Source organism: Oncorhynchus gorbuscha, linkage group LG13 (genome assembly GCF_021184085.1).
Source record: "Oncorhynchus gorbuscha isolate QuinsamMale2020 ecotype Even-year linkage group LG13, OgorEven_v1.0, whole genome shotgun sequence".
Taxonomy (NCBI): domain Eukaryota; kingdom Metazoa; phylum Chordata; class Actinopteri; order Salmoniformes; family Salmonidae; genus Oncorhynchus; species Oncorhynchus gorbuscha.
The window spans coordinates 25,918,314-25,941,511 of NC_060185.1; the positions used below are offsets into that span (position 1 = coordinate 25,918,314).

General features: G+C 44.5%; 1 protein-coding gene and 1 pseudogene across 1 annotated transcript; both read right to left on the minus strand.

The window, feature by feature from the left end:
• LOC123992628 overlaps window positions 1-16,367 on the minus strand; it is a 131,350-nt pseudogene extending 114,983 nt beyond the window's left edge.
• On the minus strand, window positions 15,709-21,985 carry LOC123992260. The gene is made up of 4 exons (XM_046293435.1): window positions 20,932-21,985; window positions 20,655-20,742; window positions 15,795-15,897; window positions 15,709-15,739 (listed from the first exon to the last, which is right to left on the minus strand). Exons 1-4 carry the CDS (start codon window positions 21,823-21,825, stop codon window positions 15,709-15,711), a joined length of 1,116 nt encoding a protein of 371 aa, XP_046149391.1. The 5' UTR covers window positions 21,826-21,985.
• Window positions 21,986-23,198: the final 1,213 nt, after the last annotated feature.

Sequence of the window (23,198 nt, forward strand, 5' to 3'; positions counted from 1 at the left end):
TAGATTACTTGTTGGTTATCACTGCATTGTCGGAACTAGAAGCACAAGCATTTCGCTACACTCGCATTAACATCTGCTAACCATGTGTATGTGACAAATAAAATTTGATTTGATTTGATTTGATCTCTAGGAGACAGAACGCGTCTCCTTCCTGAGCGCTATGACGGCTGCGTGGTCCCATGGTGTTTGTACTGTTCGTACAGATGAACGTGGTACCTTCAGGCATTTGGAAATTTCTCCCAAGGATGTACCAGACTTGTGGAGGTCTACAATTTTTTTTTCTGAGGCCTTGGCTGATTTCTTTTGATTTTCCCATGATGTCAAGCAAAGAGGCACTTAGTTTTAAGGTAGGCCTTGGAATATCAATTCAAATTTATTTCTATAGCCCTTATTACATCAGCTGACATCTCAAAGTGCTGTACAGAAACCCCGCCTAAAACCACAAACCGCAAGCAATGCAGGTGTAGAAGCACGGTCATTGAGAGTATCTCTACCGCTCTTGCTGTCTCTATAGAGTTGAAAACAGCAGGTCTGGGACAGGTAGCACGTCCGGTGAACAGGTCAGGGTTCCATAGCCGCAGGCTCCATCCACAGGTACACCTCCAATGGACTCAAATGATATCAATTAGCCTCAGAAGCCATGATATAATTTTCTGGAATTTTCCAAGCTGTTTAAAAGGCACTGTCAACTTAGTGTATGTAAACTTCTGACCCACTGGAATTGTGATACAGTGAATTATAAGTGAAATAATCTGTCTGTAAACAATTGTTGGAAAATGACTTGTGTCATGCACAAAGTAGATGTCCTAACTGACTTGCCAAAACTATAGTTGGTTAACAAGAAATTTGTGGAGTGGTTGAAAAACTAATTTTAATGACTCCAACCTAAGTGTATGTAAACCTCAGACTTCAACTGTATGTGGTGGTTGGTGTCAGACTTACGTGCAGCATGAGTTTGGGGTCAGCGTGGATGAGTTTGACCAGAGCGAGGAGGAGGCACTTGTAGCTGCGTGTATCCAGGTCTGTGGTTTTCTCTTTGAACTTAAGGCTGGTGGTCATTTTCTCTTTAAATGACAGAGTCTGTCAGAGAGAGAAGTTGTAAATGTAGGTGTAGCTAATACATACTTTTCCTAAGAGGTTCGCTTACACAGGAAAACAAAAGGTGTTTCAAACGATTGGTGTGAAAGTGAGTGTGAATGTGCGCGTGTGTGTAGTCCCTTTCTCACCGGCGTCATGCGTAGTGGGGCATGTGTTTGAAGGCCTTGCATCACTCGGCTCAGAGTGTCTGAGAACATTAGTCGCAGCTCTCCAGAGTAGCAGTACACTGCATCAATCTTAGGCCACCAGTCCAGATCAGACTAAAGGATGAAGAGGATAGAAGATCATTAATATTGCACTGCTGTGGGAAAGGCCAATGAGATCAGCACTGTCCTATCAAATGTACTTCGACTGAACTTGGTAGGAAGTAGTAGTGGAGACGGTACAAACTTACATTGGTGATGATTCTGTGCAGGGAGTTGACCAGGACAAAGTGAAAGGTAGAGGGCGAGGCGGAGGCCAAACAGACCTGAGGAGATTGTCTTTATTAATGTTTTGTCAAAAAAGCCGCTTTGACACCGAGGTATCATTCAGACATGGTCTGCACATTTTCTGCCAATGTGCTGAGCAGACTGACTGACCTTAAAGTGCTGATTGTTGTGAGGGTTGATACGGAAACAGGAGACGAAGCAGTCGATCATGAGGTCCACGTCTGCGTTCTGGCTGCCTGCCCCGCGAGAGAAGGGCTTGGTGGGGTTGAAGAGCAGGGCCTGATGGGATAGATAAGTGTCTGTATGTGACCATCTACAATATTCCAAATGAACCAATTTCCCAATTAACCCTTATGCAAGGGGCTTTGTGAAGGTTTGAAAGGATTGGATAGGTATTAGCAAAATGGTCATAGCTCCATAGCGGTAGCACTAGCACAAAAGTTGCACTATAAAAGTCTAAGGGGTAGCCATAGGCATATCAATCATTGTTTACCGTTCAGGACTTTGTAGATAGAAATGTTCTATATAGAAAGGACATTGTCAATTTTACTCCACGACTGGAATGACGAACATAAAACCCAGACACCACTGCTGTAGTGTCCCCTAGCCCCCAGTGGGCGACAGAGTGTTTCGTTTATCTGACCTTGAGGTCCACCATGATGGACTGCACCAGGAGGAAGATGCCGGAGTGGTCCTCCCGGTTGATGTAGGTGGAGGCCTTGCACAGTTTGACACAGGCGATGGCTGCACTCTCTGTTAGTTGCTTGCTGCCCCCCTGGCCTGTTAGAGCCTTCCTCAAGCTCTCCAGGAACAGCTTCTGTAACGAGATAGTGTGGCTGATAGAGAGAGCAACTACCTATTTAATCCCAGTGTGTGTGTGTGCGCACTCATCTCACCTTGTTGGCCTTGCTCTCCTCCACCACCTCTCGAGAGATGATGTGTGTGATCTCGGGACAGAGGATGAGGAGGATTATCTGTAGAGGCCACACCACTGCCTTCCTCTTGGCACTCTCAGCAAAGCTGTCCACCAGGTCAAACAGCCTCTCTGCAGCATCTAAAGGGCGTGCCAGACAGACGAGTGAGATAGCCCTTAACTCATCATACTTCTTATTTATCGTCCTGATCTGTTCCCTACAGTCCCTTTGAGACTGAAGATTTCACATTAAAAAAAAAAAAAATGTAAAATGAAAAGTGCATGTAATGATAGCATCTGCATTGTGTTTCAGTCCAATACAAGGCACTTGAGAATACTGACCTGCCATGTCTGTCTGTGGTCTCTGGTAGAGCATGGTAAACTCATCAGGGTAGTTCTCTACCCAGTTCCAAAAGGCCTGGGGAGGAACACAAATATTTAGAACTGTCCTCTCTAGAATGGGACAGTAGCTATGTTTCCATGAACTTTTCCAGTGATTTATTGGCGACATTTAGAACGTTTGAATAGAAAATAATTTTAATACATTTGCAAAAAAAATTAGAATAAGGCTGTAATGTAACAAAATGTCGAAAAAGTCCAGGGGTCTGAATACTTTCCGAAGCCACAGATCAATTGCCTGCTACGGTGCATTTCCATCCAACTGTCTTGTGTCGATAAAAACAGCTGGACGTAATGACGTCACACCAACAAACTGAAGACGTTTTCACAAAAACCTAGTGTTGAATAAACATGGAGTTGAAGTGTTTCCATTATCCATTTAGGCAAATTACACATGAATAATATGGCGACAGCCTGGATTCCCTCCCAGCCATCTGTCTCATGTCTCAGGTAGCCCACAAAGGCCAGCATGGATAGAGCGCAAGAATTTACTAATCTGCCATAGTCTAATAATTCCTATGTGCCAATTTATTGTCATGGTGAACCTTGCACTGCAGTTGATCTGAAATAATGGGATAGTAAAACTTGCATAGTGCTCTGCGTACCGTCAACACTATTTGGCAATCAACATTTATTTGAAAAACATTGCAGCAATAAAGAACGTTTTTTTAAACATTTCACCAGCAGCCAAGAGGTGGCAGTAGTGAATACCATGAATAATACACTACATGTTCAATGGTATGTGGACACCTGCTAGTCAAACATCTCATTCTAAAAGCATGGGCATTAATAAGGAGTTGGTCCCCCTTTGCTACAATAACAGCCTCCACTCTACTGGGAAGGCTTTCCACTAGATGTTCAAACACTGCTGCGGAAACTTGATTCCATTCAGCTGCAAGAGCATTAGTGAGGTTGGGCACTGATGTTGTGCGATTAGGCCTGGCGCGCAGTCGGCGTTCCAATTCATCCCAAAGGTGTTCGATGGGGTTGAGGTCAGGGCTCTGTGCAGGCCAGTCAAGATCTACCACACCGGTCTCAACAAACCATTTCTGTATGGACCTTGCTTTGTGCATGGGGGCATTGTCATGCTGAAACAGGAAAGGGCCTTCTCCAAACTGTTGCCACAAAGTTGTAAGCACAGAATCGCCTAGAATGTCATTGTAAGCTGTAGAGTTTAGATTTCCCTTCACTGGAACTAAGGGGCCTAGCCTGAACCATGAAAAACAGCCACAGACCATTGTTCCTCCTCCACCAAACTGTACACTTGACACTACGCATTGGGGCAGGTAGCATTTTCCTGTCCAATGGTGATGAGCTTTACACCACTTCAGCCAACGCTTGCCATTGTGCATGGTGATCTTAGGCTTGTGTGCGTCTGCTCGGCCCAACATCAGTTTTTGTGCTGACGTTGCTTCCAGAGGCAGTTTGGAACTCGGTAGTGAGTATTGCAACCAAAAACAGGCAAGTACACTACGCACTTCAGCACTCAGTGGTCCCATTCTGTGAGCTTGTGGCCCATCACTTCACGGCTCACCGGTCAGCAACTGGTGTGGCTGAAATAGCCAAAACCACTCATTTGAAGGGGTGTCCACATACCTTTGGCCATGTAGTATATAATAATACACCAAAACATAAACACAAAACAGCAGCACTGAATATAGATATATTGGTGCACAAACCTTTTCCAAACTGTTAATGACGGCAAGTTGGGCAGGTTTCTTCAGGGCTTTGAATTTTAATACCGTTTCTGAGAGGATGTAGTAAAAAGTAAGAGAGTATTAGCAAAAAACTATTTAAAAACGAGTATGACAAACAAGGAATTGAGTGAGTGTGTAGCTACCTTGGAGCAGTCTTTTAAGTTTGGAGCAGTCCACATTGATGTACTGCATGAGCTCTATATCGTGCACATCCACAGTGTCTTCTGAGCAGACTGTCAGCTCCTGCAACCTGAGGGAGAACACAATGGATAAGGACTCTCAGACACTGCCATGGCACAAGTTCGTCCAGTCAAACATGACATGCAGAGATATAATTCTACCAGTTTCTCAGGAGAAAGGAGGGAAAGAAGAGGGGGTGGAAGAGAGGGAAAAGAGGACAGCCTTGTAGAGGTTGCCTTTTTGACATCATCCCCTCATCCTTCAAGACAGGAAACTGACATGAGTGTATCAATGACGTGAAACGTTCTGAATGTTGCCAGTCTACAGTAATACATGGATGATGTATTGCTCCTTGTGTCAATTAGAGACAATTATTACAAAGTATGTTGTGTGGAAAGAAATGTAATTTGTAAGTACCAAAATTATATAGGTTGTTATGGGAACCTAGTTGCTCATGAGGGGCTGCATATATGAACCACATTTCATGACAATAGTTCAAACGGGACTGGAGATATGCTTGTTCAAAGTTTGGAATTTCAGTTGATTACTATAGCACCCCCTTTGAGACAATCCACATAAATCTCTATGGGAAGATGGGTGAATGATACAAGTTTCTATTCAAAAATCAGGCCAGTGCTGTCTGAGACATCACGTGTGATGAAGGTACAACTGTACGAATGTACTAAAGGATGGAGACCTATCAAGTCCCGTCTCCAATTTACAATGGCGCGATGTGCGGCATATGGATGCAACAAGCGCCAATTCAAAACATGTGGAAAGACAATTAGTTTGCAAGTTCCTGAAATTATATTGGTTGTTATGGGAAATGTTTCTAATGAGGAAATGCATGCATATAAAAAACAATGACATGACTGTAGCTCAAACGGGGCAGGAGATATGCTTGTTCATAATTTGGAATTTCAGTTGAATACTATAGCACCCCCTTTTGCCAATCAGTGTAATTTTGTAAATGTTGTATCTCTATGGCAAGACGCGTTATTAATCCAAGTTCAGTAAAAATCGGGCCAGCACTGTCTATGATATTGCATGTGACAAACATACTAACGGACAGAGGCAGATCCACAGTCCCCTTCCCGATTTCATTGTGGGGGACAATTAACCTAAGAGGTAACAGGATTCCCTGTTTTATTGTTCATCTGAACATTCTGTAACATTGCACCATCCTGAAAATCCTGGGTGGGGAGGGAGGGATTTCCGTCATGACTGGGTTAACAGTTCATTCACAGTGACATTGTCCATGGCTGGCTGTTTAACTGAAGTACTGAGGTATGCAAACAAGGCATATGGCATAAGTAGAAAGGGTGCCCAAACAGTCACCTCATCATTACTTCTGAAGACATAACTTCATTTGAAATATTTGTTATATTACACTTTTGGGAAAATCAGGTCTGGTGGAAGTTTTTGAAGACACAAATGCATTTTTTCCACAAAAGATAATGTAGGTCAGTTGCCATTGACCTTGGAAGAACAACAAGGTGGGCAGGCTATTATTCCAGCCCTGTACTAACACATCTGATCAACTGCTCATCAACACAGTGATAGTGACAGTGAATTAATTAGCCAACAGTCTGCAGTTCCTCAGGATCAGGGTTACCTGGTGGAGATGCGGCTGAAAACAGCGTTGAAGTTGTTGCAGCTGAGGGAGAAGAGGACCCCTGAGGCGGAGGCACGGAGCTCAGCAGCGTGCTGGTGGCCCTCGCGGTACGTGTGGATGAAGTGACAGATCTCTGGCAGCAGCTGCTTCACCAGCATGGTCTCGTCCAGACGCAGGCAGTCCTTTGATTGCTGGGAGGATTTTATTTGATTTATTAGGATCCCCGTTAGCCGATGTCAGCTAGTCTTACTGGGGTCCAACACATAACGAAAAATAATTTACATACAAAATACTTTACATACATTTAAAAACAGTAACATGTAGTGTGTGTGTGCATCTATCAGTTCCACGTACATGTCAGTACATACACACAAGAGGAATACAGAAACAAAGAGAGAGAAGACATGAGAGGATAGGGTGTGTGTAAGCTGGCGTCTCCAGGTTCTCTGAGAAAACAATGAGTGCTTTTCAGGTTATCAATGACAACTTCTCACATATTTTGGATTCATACAGCTGGACATGAAATACGCTTATGTGGGTTAAGTGCCTTGCTCAGTGGCACACACACAGCATGTCCCTACCTGGGATTCACCAGTGCTCCCGTTGGCTAATTCCCAAAACTACACGAGTCAAACTGGCAGCCACATACCAGGACAGACTGCATACAACTGCATTCCAAACCTGTAGCTCACCCATATGTAGGAAATATTCTTAACACAAAATAAGGCTACTACTATACTTAAACATTTGTAACATAAAAACTCAAATTCTAACGAGAATTCCATAGCGTCCATGAGGGGAGCAGCTGGCTTCCGTCTGACGACATGCCCTAATGAAAAACCTATACAGGAAACTCTCAGCGATCCCATTGGAGGCTGTGAAAGCACTAACTCAAGTTGAGGAAACACCTGGAAATGTAATCTTCTGCTGCAGGGTTGCAGAACTGAGGCACCTATTTCAGAAGTGAAGAGAACGCACGAGTGAAGAAAGGGGTTTAAGTGTAGGTCTATGTGTCTGGAAAAAGCAGAGAGAGAGAGAACAGGGGCATCCATGATCCATTGAACCAATGTAATACTGGCGTTGTGTTGGGATACTTAAAGCGTTTTAGAATATTGGTGCAATATTTTGAGGCCAATGCTCTTGACTGGCAATGTTCAATTCAATTCAGTCAACAGAAAACTGTTTGAGTTGGGGGAGGCCATAGGACTAATATGGGACAGGCTAGGGAAAAACAAAAATGGGGAAATGTTTATACACAACAAACACACAGAAGCAAGTGGTTAGCAGACCAACTAAATGGTGACTTAAGGTATACAGTAGATGCAGACTGTAAAGGTTTTCCTCACCGATGCCAGGCACTTCTCCAGTGTGTCCAGGATAATCAGCTGGGAGAGGTAGAGGTTCTTCTCAGCAGCTTCCCCGAATATACGCTGGAGAGAGGAGGGGAGGGTACAGGACAGGTTACAGACACAAAGGACACAGTGATTTGGCAAACACCACTTCCAGCCCTTAGCATGCATCCTAAACTTGAGTTGACTGAGTTTTGACTCAATACACGCCTTCCAGGAGGTAGAGTTGATGAGATACAACGTGGTGATCCCCATAGCTAAAAGAGACACGTTAAAAAACGACACTTACCATGTTGTTCACATTTTTTAGTATGTTCGTGAGGCCACTGATGACGTGGGAGAACTTGTACTTAGAGATGTTGATGAGACATTCCTTGTTGTGCTCTGTGCTGACTTTGGTGTGGTTGTTCTGATGTCCCGTTTTAACAGGAAGCTAAGGAGAAAGAGAAAAAAAGCATGTGTCATCCTAAAGTCACAGGGGAATCTAGACACGGGTGAAGATATTATATAGTGGACAATGTATGCAGCAGGTTTGAACAAGTCTAATAGAATTACACAAAGCCGGCCTCCCCAGTGGCACAGCAGTCTAAGGCACTACACCGCAGTGCTTGAGGCGTCACTACAGACCCGAGGTTGTCCGGGTCAGGGGAGGTTTTGGCAGGACGGGATGTCCTTGTCCCATCACTATCCAGCGGCTCCTTGTGGCGGGCCGGGCGCATGCACGCCGACTTCGGTCACCAGTTGAACTGTGTTTTCTCCGTCACATTGGTGTGGCTGGCTTCCGGGTTAAGTGAGCAGTGTGTCAAGAAGCAGTGCAGCTTGACAGGGTCGTGTTTCGGAGGATGCATGGCTCTCGACCTTCGCTTCTCCCAAGTCTGTACAGGAATTGCAGCGATGGGACAAGACTAACTTCCAATTGGATATCACGAAATTGGTGAGGAAAAGGGGGAATGTTTGGACACACCTACTCATTCAAGGGTTTTTCTTTATTTTTTATATTTTCAGTGGTGGGTAGTATATGGGGTTTTGGTGACAAAACGGATGGCACTGTGATAGACTACATCCAGTTTGCTGAGTAGAGTGTTGGAGGCTATTTTGTAAATGACATCACCGAAGTCAAGGATCGGTAGGATAGTCCGTTTTACAACGGTATGTTAGGCAGCATGAGTGAAGGGGGCTTTGTTGCGAAATAGGAAGCCGATTCTAGATTTAATTTTGGATTGGAGATGCTTAATGTGAGTCTGGAAGGAGAGTTTACAGTCTGTCCAGACACCTAGGTATTTATAGTTGTCCACATATTCTAAGTCAGAACTGTCCAGAGTAGTGATGCTAGTCGGGCGGGCGGGTGCAGGCAGCGATCGGTTGATGAGCATACATTTAGTTTTACTAGCATTTAAGACCAGTTGAAGGCCACGGAAGGAGTGTTGTATGGCGTTGAAGCTCTTTTGGAGGTTTGTTAACAGTGTCCAAAGAAAGGCCAGATGTATACAGAATGGTGTCGTCTGCGTAAAGGTGGATCAAAGAATCACCCACAGCAAGAGTGACATCATTGACATAGAAAAAACTCGGCCTGAAAATGTAACCCTGTGGCACCCCCATAGAGACTGCCAGAGTTCCGGACAACGGGCCCTCCGATTTGACACACTGAACTCTGAGAAGTAGTTGGCGAAACAGGCAAGGCGGTCATTTGAGAAGCCAAGGCTATTGATTCTCCCCCGATAAGAATACGGTGATTAACAGAGTCGAAAGCCTTGGCCAGGTCGATGAAGACAGCTGCACAGTATTGTCTCTTATTGATGGAGGTTATGATACCGTTTAGGACGTTGGGTGCACCTCAGCCACGCTCTCGACCAGCTCAGAAACCGGATTGCATAGCGGAGAAGGTACGGTGGGATTCGAAATGGTCGGTGATCTGTTTGTTCACTTGGCTTTCGAAGACTTTAGAAAGGCATGGCAGGATGGATATAGGTCTATAACAGTTTGGGTCTAGAGTGTCTTCCCCTTTGAAGAGGGGGATGACAGCAGTCACTTTCCAATCTTGAGGAATCTCAGATGATACGAAAGAGGTTGAAGTTTGAGGTTGGCGGCGGATACTTTTCGGAATAGAGGGTCCAGATTGTCCAGCCCAGCTGATTTGTAGGGATCCAGATTTTGCAGCTCTTTCAGAACATCAGCTGTCTGGATTTGGGTGAAGGAGAAGCGGGGGGTTTGGGCCAGTTCCTGCGGGGGTGCAGAGCTGTTGGCTAGGGTAGCCAGGTGGAAAGTATGGCCAGCCGTAGATAAATGCTTATTGAAATTCTCGATTATCGTGGATTATCGTGGATTTATCAGTGGCGACAGTGTTTCCTAGCCTCAGTGCAGTGGGCAGCTGGGAGGTGGTGCTCTTATTCTCCATGGACTTTACAGTGTCCCAAAACGTTTTGGAACTAGCCTAACTAACTAACTAACTGTGTGAGTATTTTGGTTCCTGATTTCCCTGAAAAGTTGCATATCGTGCGGACTATCCGATGCTAGTGCAGGACGCCACAGGATGTTTTTGTGCTGGTCAAGGGCAGTCAAGTCTGGAGTGAACTAATGGCTATATCTGTCATTAGTTCTAAATTTGAAGGGGCATGCTTATTTAAGATGACTACCTCTACTGACGGGACAAGTCGTGATGGATCGGCGGGGCTCCGTGTCGACAAAGGGTCCAGGCCAATTGGCAAGAGAGGTATTGTAGTTGGTGTACTTCGTTTACTAGCCAGGAGATGGGCCTAGCTCGAGGCTAACTGGTGCATGCTTCTGGACAATAGTTACTCGGTAGCAGCTAGCTAGCTGCAATGATCCAGTGTAATGGTCCAGAGCTTGCGGCAGGATTCCGGTGATATGGTGGAGGGAAAAAAAGCAGTCCAATATGCTCAGGGCTGATATCACGTTGTGCAAAATGGTATTATACGGGCTAAAGTGGCTGGTGTCTGAGCTATAGGTAAAGACCGCTAGCAGTGGCTAACAATGACTAAATAGCTAGTAGCTAACTAGCTCTGATGGAGGTTCCAGTTATAAGTAGAGGTCGACCAATTATGATTTTTCAACGCCGATACCGATTAAATCAGACGATTTTTATTTATTTATTTGTAATAATGACAATTACAACAACACTGAATGAACACTTATATTAACTTAATATAATACATCAATAAAAATCCATTTAGCCTCAAATAAATAATGAAACATGTTCAATTTGGTTTAAATAATGCAAAAACAAAGTGTTGGAGAAGTAAAAGTGCAATATGTGCCATGTAAAAAAAGCTAACGTTGAAGTTCCTTGCTCAGAACATGAGAACATATGAAAGCTGGTGGTTCCTTTTAACATGAGTCTTCAATATTCCAAGGTAAGAGGTTTTAGGTTGAAGTTAATATAGTATTTATTGGACTATTTCTCTCTATACCATTTGTATTTCATATACCTTTGACTATTTTATGTTTTTATAGGCACTATAGTATTGCCAGTGTAACAGTATAGCTTCCGTTCCTCTCCCCTACCTGGGCTCGAACCAGGAACACATCGACAACAGCCACTCTCGAAGCAGCGTTATACCCATCGCTCCACAAAAGCCGCGGCCCTTGCAGAGCAAGGGGAATAACTACTCCAAGTTTCAGAGCGAGTGATGTTTGAAACACTATTAGCGCGCACCCCGCTAACTAGCTAGCCATTTCACATCGGTTACACCAACCATTAGGCTGATAGGCTTGAAGTCATAAACAGAGCTGTGCTTGCGAAGAGCTGCTGGTAAAACGCATGAAAGTGCTGTTTGAATGAATGCTTATGAGCCTGCTGCTACCTACCATCGCTCAGTCAGACTGCTCTATCAAATCAAAGACTTAATTATAACATAATAACACACAGAAATACGAGCCTGAGGTCAAATCCGGAAACTATCACCTCGAAAACAAAACGTTTATTCCGTTCCGTATTTTATCTAACGGGTGGCATCTACACGTCTAAATATTCTTGTTACATTGCACAACCTTCAATGTTATGTCATAATTACGTACAATTCTGGCAAATTAGTTCGCAATGAGCCAGGCTGCCCAAACTGTTGCATATACCTTGACTCTGCGTGCAATGAACACAAGAGAAGTGACAATTTCACCTGGTTAATATTGCCTGCTAACCTGGATTTCTTTTAGCTAAATATGCAGGTTTAAAAATATATATTTCTGTGTACTGATTTTAAGAAAGGCATCGTGTTTATGGTTAGGCACAGTCGTCAACGATTGTGCTTTTTTCGCAAATGCGCTTTTGTTAAATCATCCCCCAGCGTTGCATCGATTATATGCAACGCAGGACACGCTACTAGATAAACTAGTAATATCATCAACCATGTGTAGTTAACTAGTGATTATGATTGATTGTTTTTTATAAGATAAGTTTAATGCTAGCTAGCGACTTACCTTGGCTTCTACTGCATTCGCGTAACAGGTAGTTGTGGAGTGGAGTGCAACGAGAGGCAGGTGGTTAGAGCGTAGGACTAGTTAACCGTAAGGTTGCAAGATTGGATCCCCGTGCTGACAAGGTGAAAATCTGTCGTTCTGCCCCTGAACAAGGCAATTAACCAACCGTTCCTACGCCGTCATTGAAAATAAGAATGTGTTCTTAACTGACTTGCCTAGTTAAATAACGGTATAAAATGTTTAATTAAAAATCTAATCGGCGCCCAAAAATACCGATTTCCGATTGTTATGAAAACTTGAAATCGGTCCTAATTAATCGGCCATTCCGATTAATCGGTTGACCTCTAGTTATAAGGTCTAAAAAAATAGCAGATCCGTACCACATTGAGTGAGGCGGGTTGCAGGAAGGTATATTTAATTTGAAAATGGAAAAAAAGAGATTAAATTATTTCAATGTATTCAAAAAATAAATGAATATTTACACGGGACAAAAACAAACACATCTGGGATCTTGTATGCAGAGCACATCAAGCTTGGAATGTTAATGAGCCATAAGCAGCAGCACAGTTGAGAAGTGAGCTTTTCTGAATGGAGCACTCCTCCTTGATGTGGCTCTGGCTCTCCTTCAGGCCCCGGCATAGTCGTGGGGCAACAGAGCCTGGATGTTGTTAGCCTCGATTTCCACTTCCAGACTTCCCCAACAGCCCAGTGATGAACAAGGCTTGGGAGCATGGTAAGTGGAGACTACACTGTTGTAGGCCTAATCATGGTTGAGGAAACAGTTAGGTTCAGACATGCATCCATTCTAAGGAAGCGCCTCATGGCCTAGGACTGCTTACTAGCTGGATCCTGTCTACCACTGGGGCCCCTCAGGGAGAAACTTTGGCCTGGGAATGAAAGTCCCAAGATAGGGGGTAGGAGAATAGTCAGGCTTCTGAACCTCAGCCCACAGTCCAATCCCTGCTTCATATCTTTCTGGGCTGATGCTGTGATGACTAATACTACTAGGTTGAGATTATTATTTCTCATTAATCTCGTACATCACATTGGCATCCACCAACCTCTCTCTTCCTCTCTGTGGTAGCTTTTTGACATACATTTTTTTGGTTGTAATGCAGGATTCTGAAGTTGCATACAACTGTGATTTAGACTTATTGTTCAGAACACTTTCATTGTTTCTGGACACTGGGTAGGTTTTGGGGCAAAATAAGCAAGGTTCACACAGAAAATATGATTCTGACTATGAAATCCACCCTGATAAAGCCAACACATGCAATCCTATGACTTAGAGGCTTCTAAATGGTCTTAACAACACGAGGCGGATTTAATCCCTTATTACACTTTCATCAAACTGTAATAATCCGAGCAGAGCTGCTAAGCCGGAGTACAATCACCACTCTGTGCTACAGAATCCCTCCGTAGCCTCTGAAACCCGAGGCCCAGATCCTACCCAAACTGCACAAAAAGTGCTGATATTCCATTTCAAAAGTCTGTACTGGAGTTGAGGGCAGTTGCACAGTGTGCCATGGCACTTAAGCATGTTTAGGTTAAATACAAACCACTGAATAGCGCAAACCCTTTTCAAGTTTATTTGTAGAACAGCTTTCACACAAAGGAGTTTAAAGAAGGTGACGAGTTTCTGGCAGCACTGCTTGCACTGCAGCAAGAACCATTTGTTTCAGTCCCTTTGGAGGTGGTCTTTGACAACCAAAACAGACAAAGCTTAGTTTGGATAAAATTGAGACCCAGAGCTGATTTACAGACATACCAGCTCTCAAGCAACAACAAACTCTCCATCAAGTCAGCTGGAGCATTTTAAAATGTTGATCTTACAATTTGATAATGTTGACTGATAATGACTTCTGATGAGATATAGTTAGGGGCAACAGACAGTGTAAAAACTATTGATGGACTGGCTAGACTACCTGACCCAATGTTTCACACATTCAACCTCAAGTTCATTAGTGGAATCTTTGGCACCCTTAAAGGGATACTGTAGCAGTACTGTACAGTAGTATATGCCACTGCCTGTTCACACCGCTATCATCCAGAAGGCGAGGTCAGTACAGGTGATTTAAAGCTGGGACAGAGAGATAGAAGCTGTTTTTCAATCTCAAGGCCATCAGACTGTTAAATAGCCATCACTAACTCAGAGAGGCTGCTGCCTACACTGAGACGCAATTACTGGACACTTTAATAAATGGATCACTAGTCACTTAAAATAATGTTACTTTAATGATGTTTACATATCTTGCATTGCTCACGTCACATGTACATACTGTATTTTATACCATCTACTGCACCTTGCCTATGCCGCACGGCTATCACTCATCCATCTACTTATATGTACATATTCTCATTCACCCCTTTAGATGTGTGTGCATTAGGTAGTTGTTGGGGAATTGTTAGATTACTTGTTAGATATTACTGCACTGTCAGAACCAGAAGCATTTCGCTACACTCGCATTAACATCTGCTAACCATGTGTATGTGACCAATAAAATTTGATTCGGTGTACCTGTAGCCTTCAGTCATTGTACAAATGCTAGTCAGCATTGGCTATCATCATTATGCAGAGATCTAAAAAATTGTATCCAGGAATTCATCCAACTCTGGGTAATAAGAAAAACTTAACTGCCAGAACCTTGTAGTTGGGCGAGCCTTGTAGACTGCTGCTGTGGTGACCACAAACACCTAAACACGCTCAAATATTGGGTTGAGACAAACTCACACTATGTATATCATAATTTAAGGATGTGGTAATTATGTAAGTAGATATTTAACAAAAAACGGATGTCTGTCAATTTGTACGGATCCATGTTGTTTTTGATCTTATTATTGAGCGTTTAACGTTACCTCAGAGCAGAAACATGGTCAGGTTGAAAATCCAGATTCCTCAGACAGCAACATGAATGTTGGCTGACAGCATGCAACCAGTATGTTCTTCATTTTTTCCCCACATGTGACAGACCTTGCATTTTAATCAGTGCATGTTGGAGTCACACCTCTCATTTGTTTACAGTTAGCAAGGTAGCTAAATTATAGGACTTCCTAGCTGGTACAATAGGGACATATTTTCCCCAATTGTCTAGGAAGAATTTGCCAATATTAGACGTAGTGTGCAAATACTCAGTTAGCTACACCAACACCCAATATATATGCAACATTAAAATGCATGTTTAGTTGGCTAGCTAGCTACATGGGTAGCTTACTAGTTAGGTAGCTAAAAGTAACTTGCACTTTTGGTACACATCATCCAAACACAGATATACAAATATTTGTCCTAACGTAGTTACTATCAATAGCTACCAAGCTAGAAAGCAGTCTAGCATGCACTTCACAGTGACATAAATCAAATTAACTATCTACCTGTACAAGCCCTCAACAAAAGAGTCACTGCTTGCAGTTGTAACTAGCTAACTACTCCCACTTCGAACTCATATAACTAACACTATAATATTACCTGCTCGTCGAATCTGTTTATCACCGCCTGAACCCATTCCACTGGTTTATGTGCCGCCATGGCCGTGCGGATGGAAACCGCGAATGACTGCTTGCAATTCCAAGACGAATGTGGACGTTCGTGGCGATGTTAGGCCTGAAATAAGTCCCAAAACCGGCGTCTGAAGATGACAGTACGGCTTGGTTATTGTTCCCTTTGAGCAAGCTTTACCATGCCGCAATGACACACCACCGTAAGTCTTCCCAGTGAAACCGATGGGGATAGGAGATTGCAGAGCAAAGATACACGTGCGTCGCTTGTTGATGTCGAAGGTAAAAGCTAAGAGGATACACACAAACATTGACCATATAATGTAATGTTGTTACATGTAACTAACTAGCCGTGTGAAACATGTATGCTACCATATGTTACTAAAAAGAGCAAACAATATTATAAAATGTCATCCAGGAGTTTGTTTGAATTCTGGTTCTCTCACAACACAAGTCACTCAGAAAAGCATCTGTAGGCATGTACATTTGGCATTTGAAAAAAAATACAGCTGTGCTATGCTACCGAATGCAAAATGTATCTGTATCATAAAAGTGTAGTGCAATATTCCCTTTTTTGCCACACACACACATACTCTCTCTCACTAGGGACAAATGTTTTGGCTACTTGTCCAGAGAGGTTTCAGCTTTAGAAGTGGATCTGCAGCAAAAGTAGACCTTTACTGCCATCTACAGGTCAAAGGTCAGACTAGCATTCAGTAAAATGTAAACATGGGCGATCCACAGAAAATGGAAATGTGTGTGTTTCTGTTTGAGAAGTTAAACCAATTAATTCCCTTATAACTGAGTGTCCTGCGTCATGTATTATTGTATTGGTTGTAAATTAAATACAGTTTATTTGACAGTACATGTATTTTACACTGAATCATTGATATCTGGTTGAATGTTGGTTGTGGGACATATCTGAAGTACTATGTGTGTGTGTTCAATGAATGCATGTTCACATTATTCAGGACAACATTACTTTGTTTAGCCTACACCGTGACTATGACTGCATAATAAACTAAACTAAATATTATTCAATCAAATGGACAAAAACATTACTTTGTTTAATAAACCCAAATATACTATGTCATTTCACCGTCAAGTTAACAGGGCAAAACACGAAAGAAGACAAAGGCCACCAATTCAATGCAAATATTACTGTATTAAAGGAAATTGTTGTATTAAGCTTGCTTTGAAAACCGTTTGAATGGCTTGGATAGGCCTATGGAGATGGTGGAAAACATCCTGATTAGAAGGGGACGTTTGCGAGGCTTCTCCTGTTGAGAGGTGGAGGGAAGACCCTCTGGGAGTCCAAATGTGGCAGGATGTGCCACTATGTTGGGCGACAGAAGAGAGAGAGTTGACTGGGCTGAGCGGGAACTGTACTTCCTCAGTGGTAGGGAGGCGAGCAGGCCAGAGGTGGATGAACGCAGTGCCCTTGTTTGGGTGTAGGGCCTGATCAGAGCCTGGAGGTACTGAGGTGCCGTTCCCCTCACAGCTCTGTAGGCAAGCACCATGGTCTTGTAGCGGATGCGAGCTTCAACTGGAAGCCAGTGGAGAGAGCGGAGGAGCGGGGTGACGTGAGAGAACTTGGGAAGGTTGAACACCAGACGGGCTGCGGCGTTCTGGATGAGTTGTAGGGGTTTAATGGCACAGGCAGGGAGCCCAGCCAACAGCGAGTTGCAGTAATCCAGACGGGAGATGACAAGTGCCTGGATTAGGACCTGCGCCGCTTCCTGTGTGAGGCAGGGTCGTACTCTGCGGATGTTGTAGAGCATGAACCTACAGGAACGGGCCACCGCCTTGATGTTAGTTGAGAACGACAGGGTGTTGTCCAGGATCACGCCAAGGTTCTTAGCGCTCTGGTAGGAGGACACAATGGAGTTGTCAACCGTGATGGCGAGATCATGGAACGGGCAGTCCTTCCCCGGGAGGAAGAGCAGCTCCGTCTTGCCGAGGTTCAGCTTGAGGTGGTGATCCGTCATCCACACTGATATGTCTGCCAGACATGCAGAGATGCGATTCGCCACCTGGTCATCAGAAGGGGGAAAGGAGAAGATTAATTGTGTGTCGTCTGCATAGCAATGATAGGAGAGACCATGTGAGGTTACGACAGAGCCAAGTGACTTGGTGTATAGCGAGAATAGGAGGGGGCCTAGAACAGTGCCCTGGGGGACACCAGTGGTGAGAGCGCGTGGTGAGGAGACAGATTCTCGCCACGCCACCTGGTAGGAGCGACCTGTCAGGTAGGACGCAATCCAAGCGTGGGCCGCGCCGGAGATGCCCAACTCGGAGAGGGTGGAGAGGAGGATCTGATGGTTCACAGTATCGAAGGCAGCCGATAGGTCTAGAAGGATGAGAGCAGAGGAGAGAGAGTTAGCTTTAGCGGTGCGGAGCGCCTCCGTGATACAGAGAAGAGCAGTCTCAGTTGAATGACTAGTCTTGAAACCTGACTGATTTGGATCAAGAAGGTCATTCTGAGAGAGATAGCGGGAGAGCTGGCCAAGGACGGCACGTTCAAGAGTTTTGGAGAGAAAAGAAAGAAGGGATACTGGTCTGTAGTTGTTGACATCGGAGGGATCGAGTGTATGATTTTTCAGAAGGGGTGCAACTCTCGCTCTCTTGAAGACGGAAGGGACGTAGCCAGCGGTCAGGGATGAGTTGATGAGCGAGGTAAGGGAGAAGGTCTCCGGAAATGGTCTGGAGAAGAGAGGAGGGGATAGGGTCAAGCGGGCAGGTTGTTGGGCGGCCGGCCGTCACAAGACGCGAGATTTCATCTGGAGAGAGAGGGGAGAAAGAGGTCAGAGCACAGGGTAGGGCAGTGTGAGCAGAACCAGCGGTGTCGTTTGACTTAGCAAACGAGGATCGGATGTCGTCGACCTTCTTTTCAAAATGGTTGACGAAGTCATCTGCAGAGAGGGAGGAGGGGGGGGTAGGGGGAGGAGGATTCAGGAGGGAGGAGAAGGTGGCAAAGAGCTTCCTAGGGTTAGAGGCAGAAGCTTGGAATTTAGAGTGGTAGAAAGTGGCTTTAGCAGCAGAGACAGAAATGGAAAATGTAGAGAGGAGGGAGCGAAAGGATGCCAGGTCCGCAGGGAAGCGAGTTTTCCTCCATTTCCGCTCGGCTGCCCGGAGCCCTGTTCTGTGAGCTCGCAATGTGTCGTCGAGCCACGGAGCGGGAGGGGAGGACCGAGCCGGCCTGGAGGATAGGGGGCATAGAGAGTCAAAGGATGCAGAAAGGGAGGAGAGGATGGTTGAGGAGGCAGAATCAGGAGATAGGTTGGATAAGGTTTGAGCAGAGGGAAGAGATGATAGGATGGAAGAGGAGAGAGTAGCGGGGGAGAGAGAGCGAAGGTTGGGACGGCGCGATACCATCCGAGTAGGGGCAGTGTGGGAAGTGTTGGATGAGAGCGAGAGGGAAAAGGATACAAGGTAGTGGTCGGAGACTTGGAGGGGAGTTGCAATGAGGTTAGTGGAAGAACAGCATCTAGTAAAGATGAGGTCGAGCGTATTGCCTGCCTTGTGAGTAGGGGGGGAAGGTGAGAGGGTGAGGTCAAAAGAGGAGAGGAGTGGAAAGAAGGAGGCAGAGAGGAATGAGTCAAAGGTAGACGTGGGGAGGTTAAAGTCGCCCAGAACTGTCCTCAGGAAAGGAGCTTATCAAGGCATCAAGCTCATTGATGAACTCTCCGAGGGAACCTGGAGGGCGATAAATGATAAGGATGTTAAGCTTGAAAGGGCTGGTAACTGTGAGCATGGAATTCAAAGGAGGCGATAGACAGATGGGTAAGGGGAGAAAGAGAGAATGACCACTTGGGAGAGATGAGGATCCCGGTGCCACCACCCCGCTGACCAGAAGTTCTCGGGGTGTGCGAGAACACGTGGGCGGACGAAGAGAGAGCAGTAGGAGTGGCAGTGTTATCTGTGGTGATCCATGTTTCCGTCAGTGCCAAGAAGTCGAGGGACTGGAGGGAGGCATAGGCTGAGATGAACTCTGCCTTGTTGGCCGCAGATCGGCAGTTCCAGAGGCTACCGGAGACCTGGAACTCCACGTGGGTCGTGCGCGCTGGGACCACCAGATTAGGGTGGCCGCGGCAACGCGGTGTGGAGCGTTTGTATGGTCTGTGCAGAGAGGAGAGAACAGTGATAGACAGACACATAGTTGACAGGCTACAGAAGAGGCTACGCTAATGCAAAGGAGATTGGAATGACAAGTGGACTACACGTCTCGAATGTTCAGAAAGTTAAGCTTACGTAGCAAGAATCTTATTGACTAAAATGATTAAAATGATACAGTACTGCTGAAGTAGGCTAGCTGGCAGTGGCTGCGTTGTTGACTTTGTAGGCTAGCTGGCAGTGGCTGCGTTGTTGACACTACACTAATCAAGTCGTTCCGTTGAGTGTAATAGTTTCTACAGTGCTGCTATTCGGGGGCTAGCTGGCTAGCTAGCAGTGTTGATTACGTTACGTTGCGTTAAAAGAACGACAATAGCTGGCTAGCTAACCTAGAAAATCGCTCTAGACTACACAATTATCTTTGATACAAAGACGGCTATGTAGCTAGCTATGTAGCTAGCTACGATCAAACAAATCAAACCGTTGTACTGTAATGAAATGAAATGAAAATGTGATACTACCTGTGAATGCGACCGGGTTGTTGAGTTCTATTCGGAAGACGTTGGCTAGCTGTTGGCTAGCTAGCAGTGTCTCCTACGTTAAGGACGACAAATAGCTGGCTAGCTAACCTCGGTAAATTAAGATAATCACTCTAAGACTACACACTCTAAACTACACAATTATCTTGAATACGAAGACAGCAAAGACAACTATTTAGAAATGATGTTATATTGTATTCTTAGTTTCAACTCATTATTACTTTCACAAATAAATGAGAACCAGAATCTTGAGATTTGGAAACTATAAATAATTTTACATAAGAGATTACTATCGATAATATATGATGTACTGTATATAGGGTTTCATATTTTTGCAATAGCAGCTTTGTACACCAATATCTCAAACAGTAAATGTCCTGCTGTATGGACTTACACATGATATCTTCAGCAGTAGTCTGGTCTTTGGATTCAGAATGGCGGGAATTCTTCTTGGAATCCTTCTTGTTTCCCATCATGAATGGCTAAAACAAAAACATGTCAAAACAACTGTCACAGCAGAACAATCTCACTGTAATAACGATCACATCTTACACACCAGCACAACAAGATTTATAAATGGTTTTGGAATTAATGGATGGTTTTACATTTTCTCTAAATAACATTGTTTACTCACATTGACACAATTGTTAACTTAAATAAGTGTGATATACCTTCAAGTCGAATTTCAGTCTGGCAAGCCTTTGTAGGAAAGACAGCTTCCCTCTGGTAGCCTTCACATCTTTAGCCATGAGAAGAGTTTCTGGCCTGGTGGCTTCGAAAGATGTTCTTGAGGCTGCTCTTGATGCCTCGTTACAACTGTGGAGAAGCTCCTTGCTCAATGACTTCACAAGAATCCTATTGAATGTGGAGTCCTGAGTCGACACAGCCAGTTGGAGTATTTTCTCTGAGCCAAACTCCTTCAACAGATGTTTGTAGACGGTGCTGTATACTTTGTGACTCTTCAGGTTCTTGGGATAAGCTTGGGTCTCAGAGCAGCCTGACCATGCACAGAAGGCAGCTATAACTTTTGGAATCAGGTCTTGTGACGTGCGTGTGACGTCAGTTGGGTACAGATCAGTTTGGGTTTGGATTTTTGACAGAAGTCTCACCACTAACATGCTGATGAGGCCGGTGAAGTCATCATCACCGACTAAGTTGTCAGTGGATGGGGTTGAAAGCGAGGCAACATCCGGGCTGGTTGAATTCTGATCACAAACAATGCTCTGAGGTACACCGAAACAACTGATGGTATCCCTTTCCTCAGCATCTATGTTGGCCTCAAAGCCTCGTGCAGCATTGGAGGTCCCACTTGTTGTCATGCAGATGGCGGTGAAAGATGGCAGAGGGTAGGACTTACCACTCAGTAGACTGCCTATATCAGTTACAGTTCCGGTTGGAGATGACCCTCTGCTTTGTGCATCAGAAACCACAGAGTCCATGACCTGGCTTACCAATACTTTGGTAAACAGGCTGACTGTGTCACTAAATGCTGATGTAGAAAAAGAACATGAAATCCTATCTTCAGATACGCTAGCCGGCACACTAACTCCCTGAGCCAAACTCATTGAAGCTGTAGAGGGCACAAGGCTAGGAAGCAAGAGGCGCTTCACAGACTCCTCTGCAAAAAGCTGAACCAGCTTGTAAGCTGTGGGCTTCCCCACCGTCTTGTCATTCCTCTTCAGCTCAGTAAGGACTGTATCGGATGCACTCTTTCCAGCCGCCAACCACCGGCTGGCCATCATCCTCCACCTCACTGCAGTCATTCAGCAGGTTCATGAACAGGGTAAAGTACCTGGGTACAGGGGGTAAAGCAGGGTTCAGAACACTTAACAGGCAGTTTGAATTAAAATCATGTGCACATTTAAGTTAATGTATTCCTTTACTTCTATACACAAAACACAGTTTATTTTGCACGTGGAAATGTTACAGCATGCACAGTAAACAGAAAGCTGAAGAGCAGCAACAGATAACTAAATCTCTCTGGATAAACACGTCAGCTACATGACTAAAAGGTATAGGAGTGTATATGGGGCGGCAGGGTAGCCTAGTGGTTAGAGAGTTGGACTAGTAACTTAAAGGTTGCAAGTTCGAATCCCCGAGCTGACAAGGTACAAATCTGTCATTCTGCCCCTGAACAGGCAGTTAACCCACTGTTCCTAGGCCGTCATTGAAAATAACCATTTGTTCTTAACAGACTAGTTAAATAAAGGTTAAAAAAAACATTTAAAAACAAAAGGTAAAGCATGTTGTAGTTACTTGAGGAAGAGCTGGGACTTGGCCTCCATCAGCTCCACCCCGTCTCCCTCCACTGGCTGAAGAGGCAGGACAGCTAACAGAGACACCACCGCTCCATACTGGCTTGGTCCAGGTCTCTGGTCAGACACTTGATATTTCATCAACAAAAGCCAGTAAAGCATGTTTAGTTACTTGAGGAAGAGTCTTGGCAGCTTGTTCTCCCTCCACTGGCTGATATGGTGAGGGGTTGAATTAACAAAAATGATTGATTCTTGAAGAATAGAACTTATGGTCGTACCCCATCAGAACTCAAAATATACACTTCTTTTACTCCAACGTTTATAAACTAAGTAAATGTAAACAAAACACTACATAGCCTCAACGCTTTTTAAAAAACATTTTAAAAACTATATCACGTGTGGTCATTCTATATTCTGTCAACGAATTTGGGAGTGGTAATTCTCCAGTACCCTGCATGTGTATTTTAATGGAACGTTTGAGTTTTTTCTCCAGACCAATCAAACTTGTTTTAATTGTTTGAACTGCTGACTGAAGCATTAAGTAGCATTTAGCTAGTTTGGCTAGCGTTAAGCTAGAGTTTAGGTCTGTCCAGGAGGGAGTGCCGTCTCTGTCGCTCACCTGAACTTCATCTCCTGGCAGAAGGACAGGTCGTCTCGTCTCTCCATCATCACCTCCACCAGCT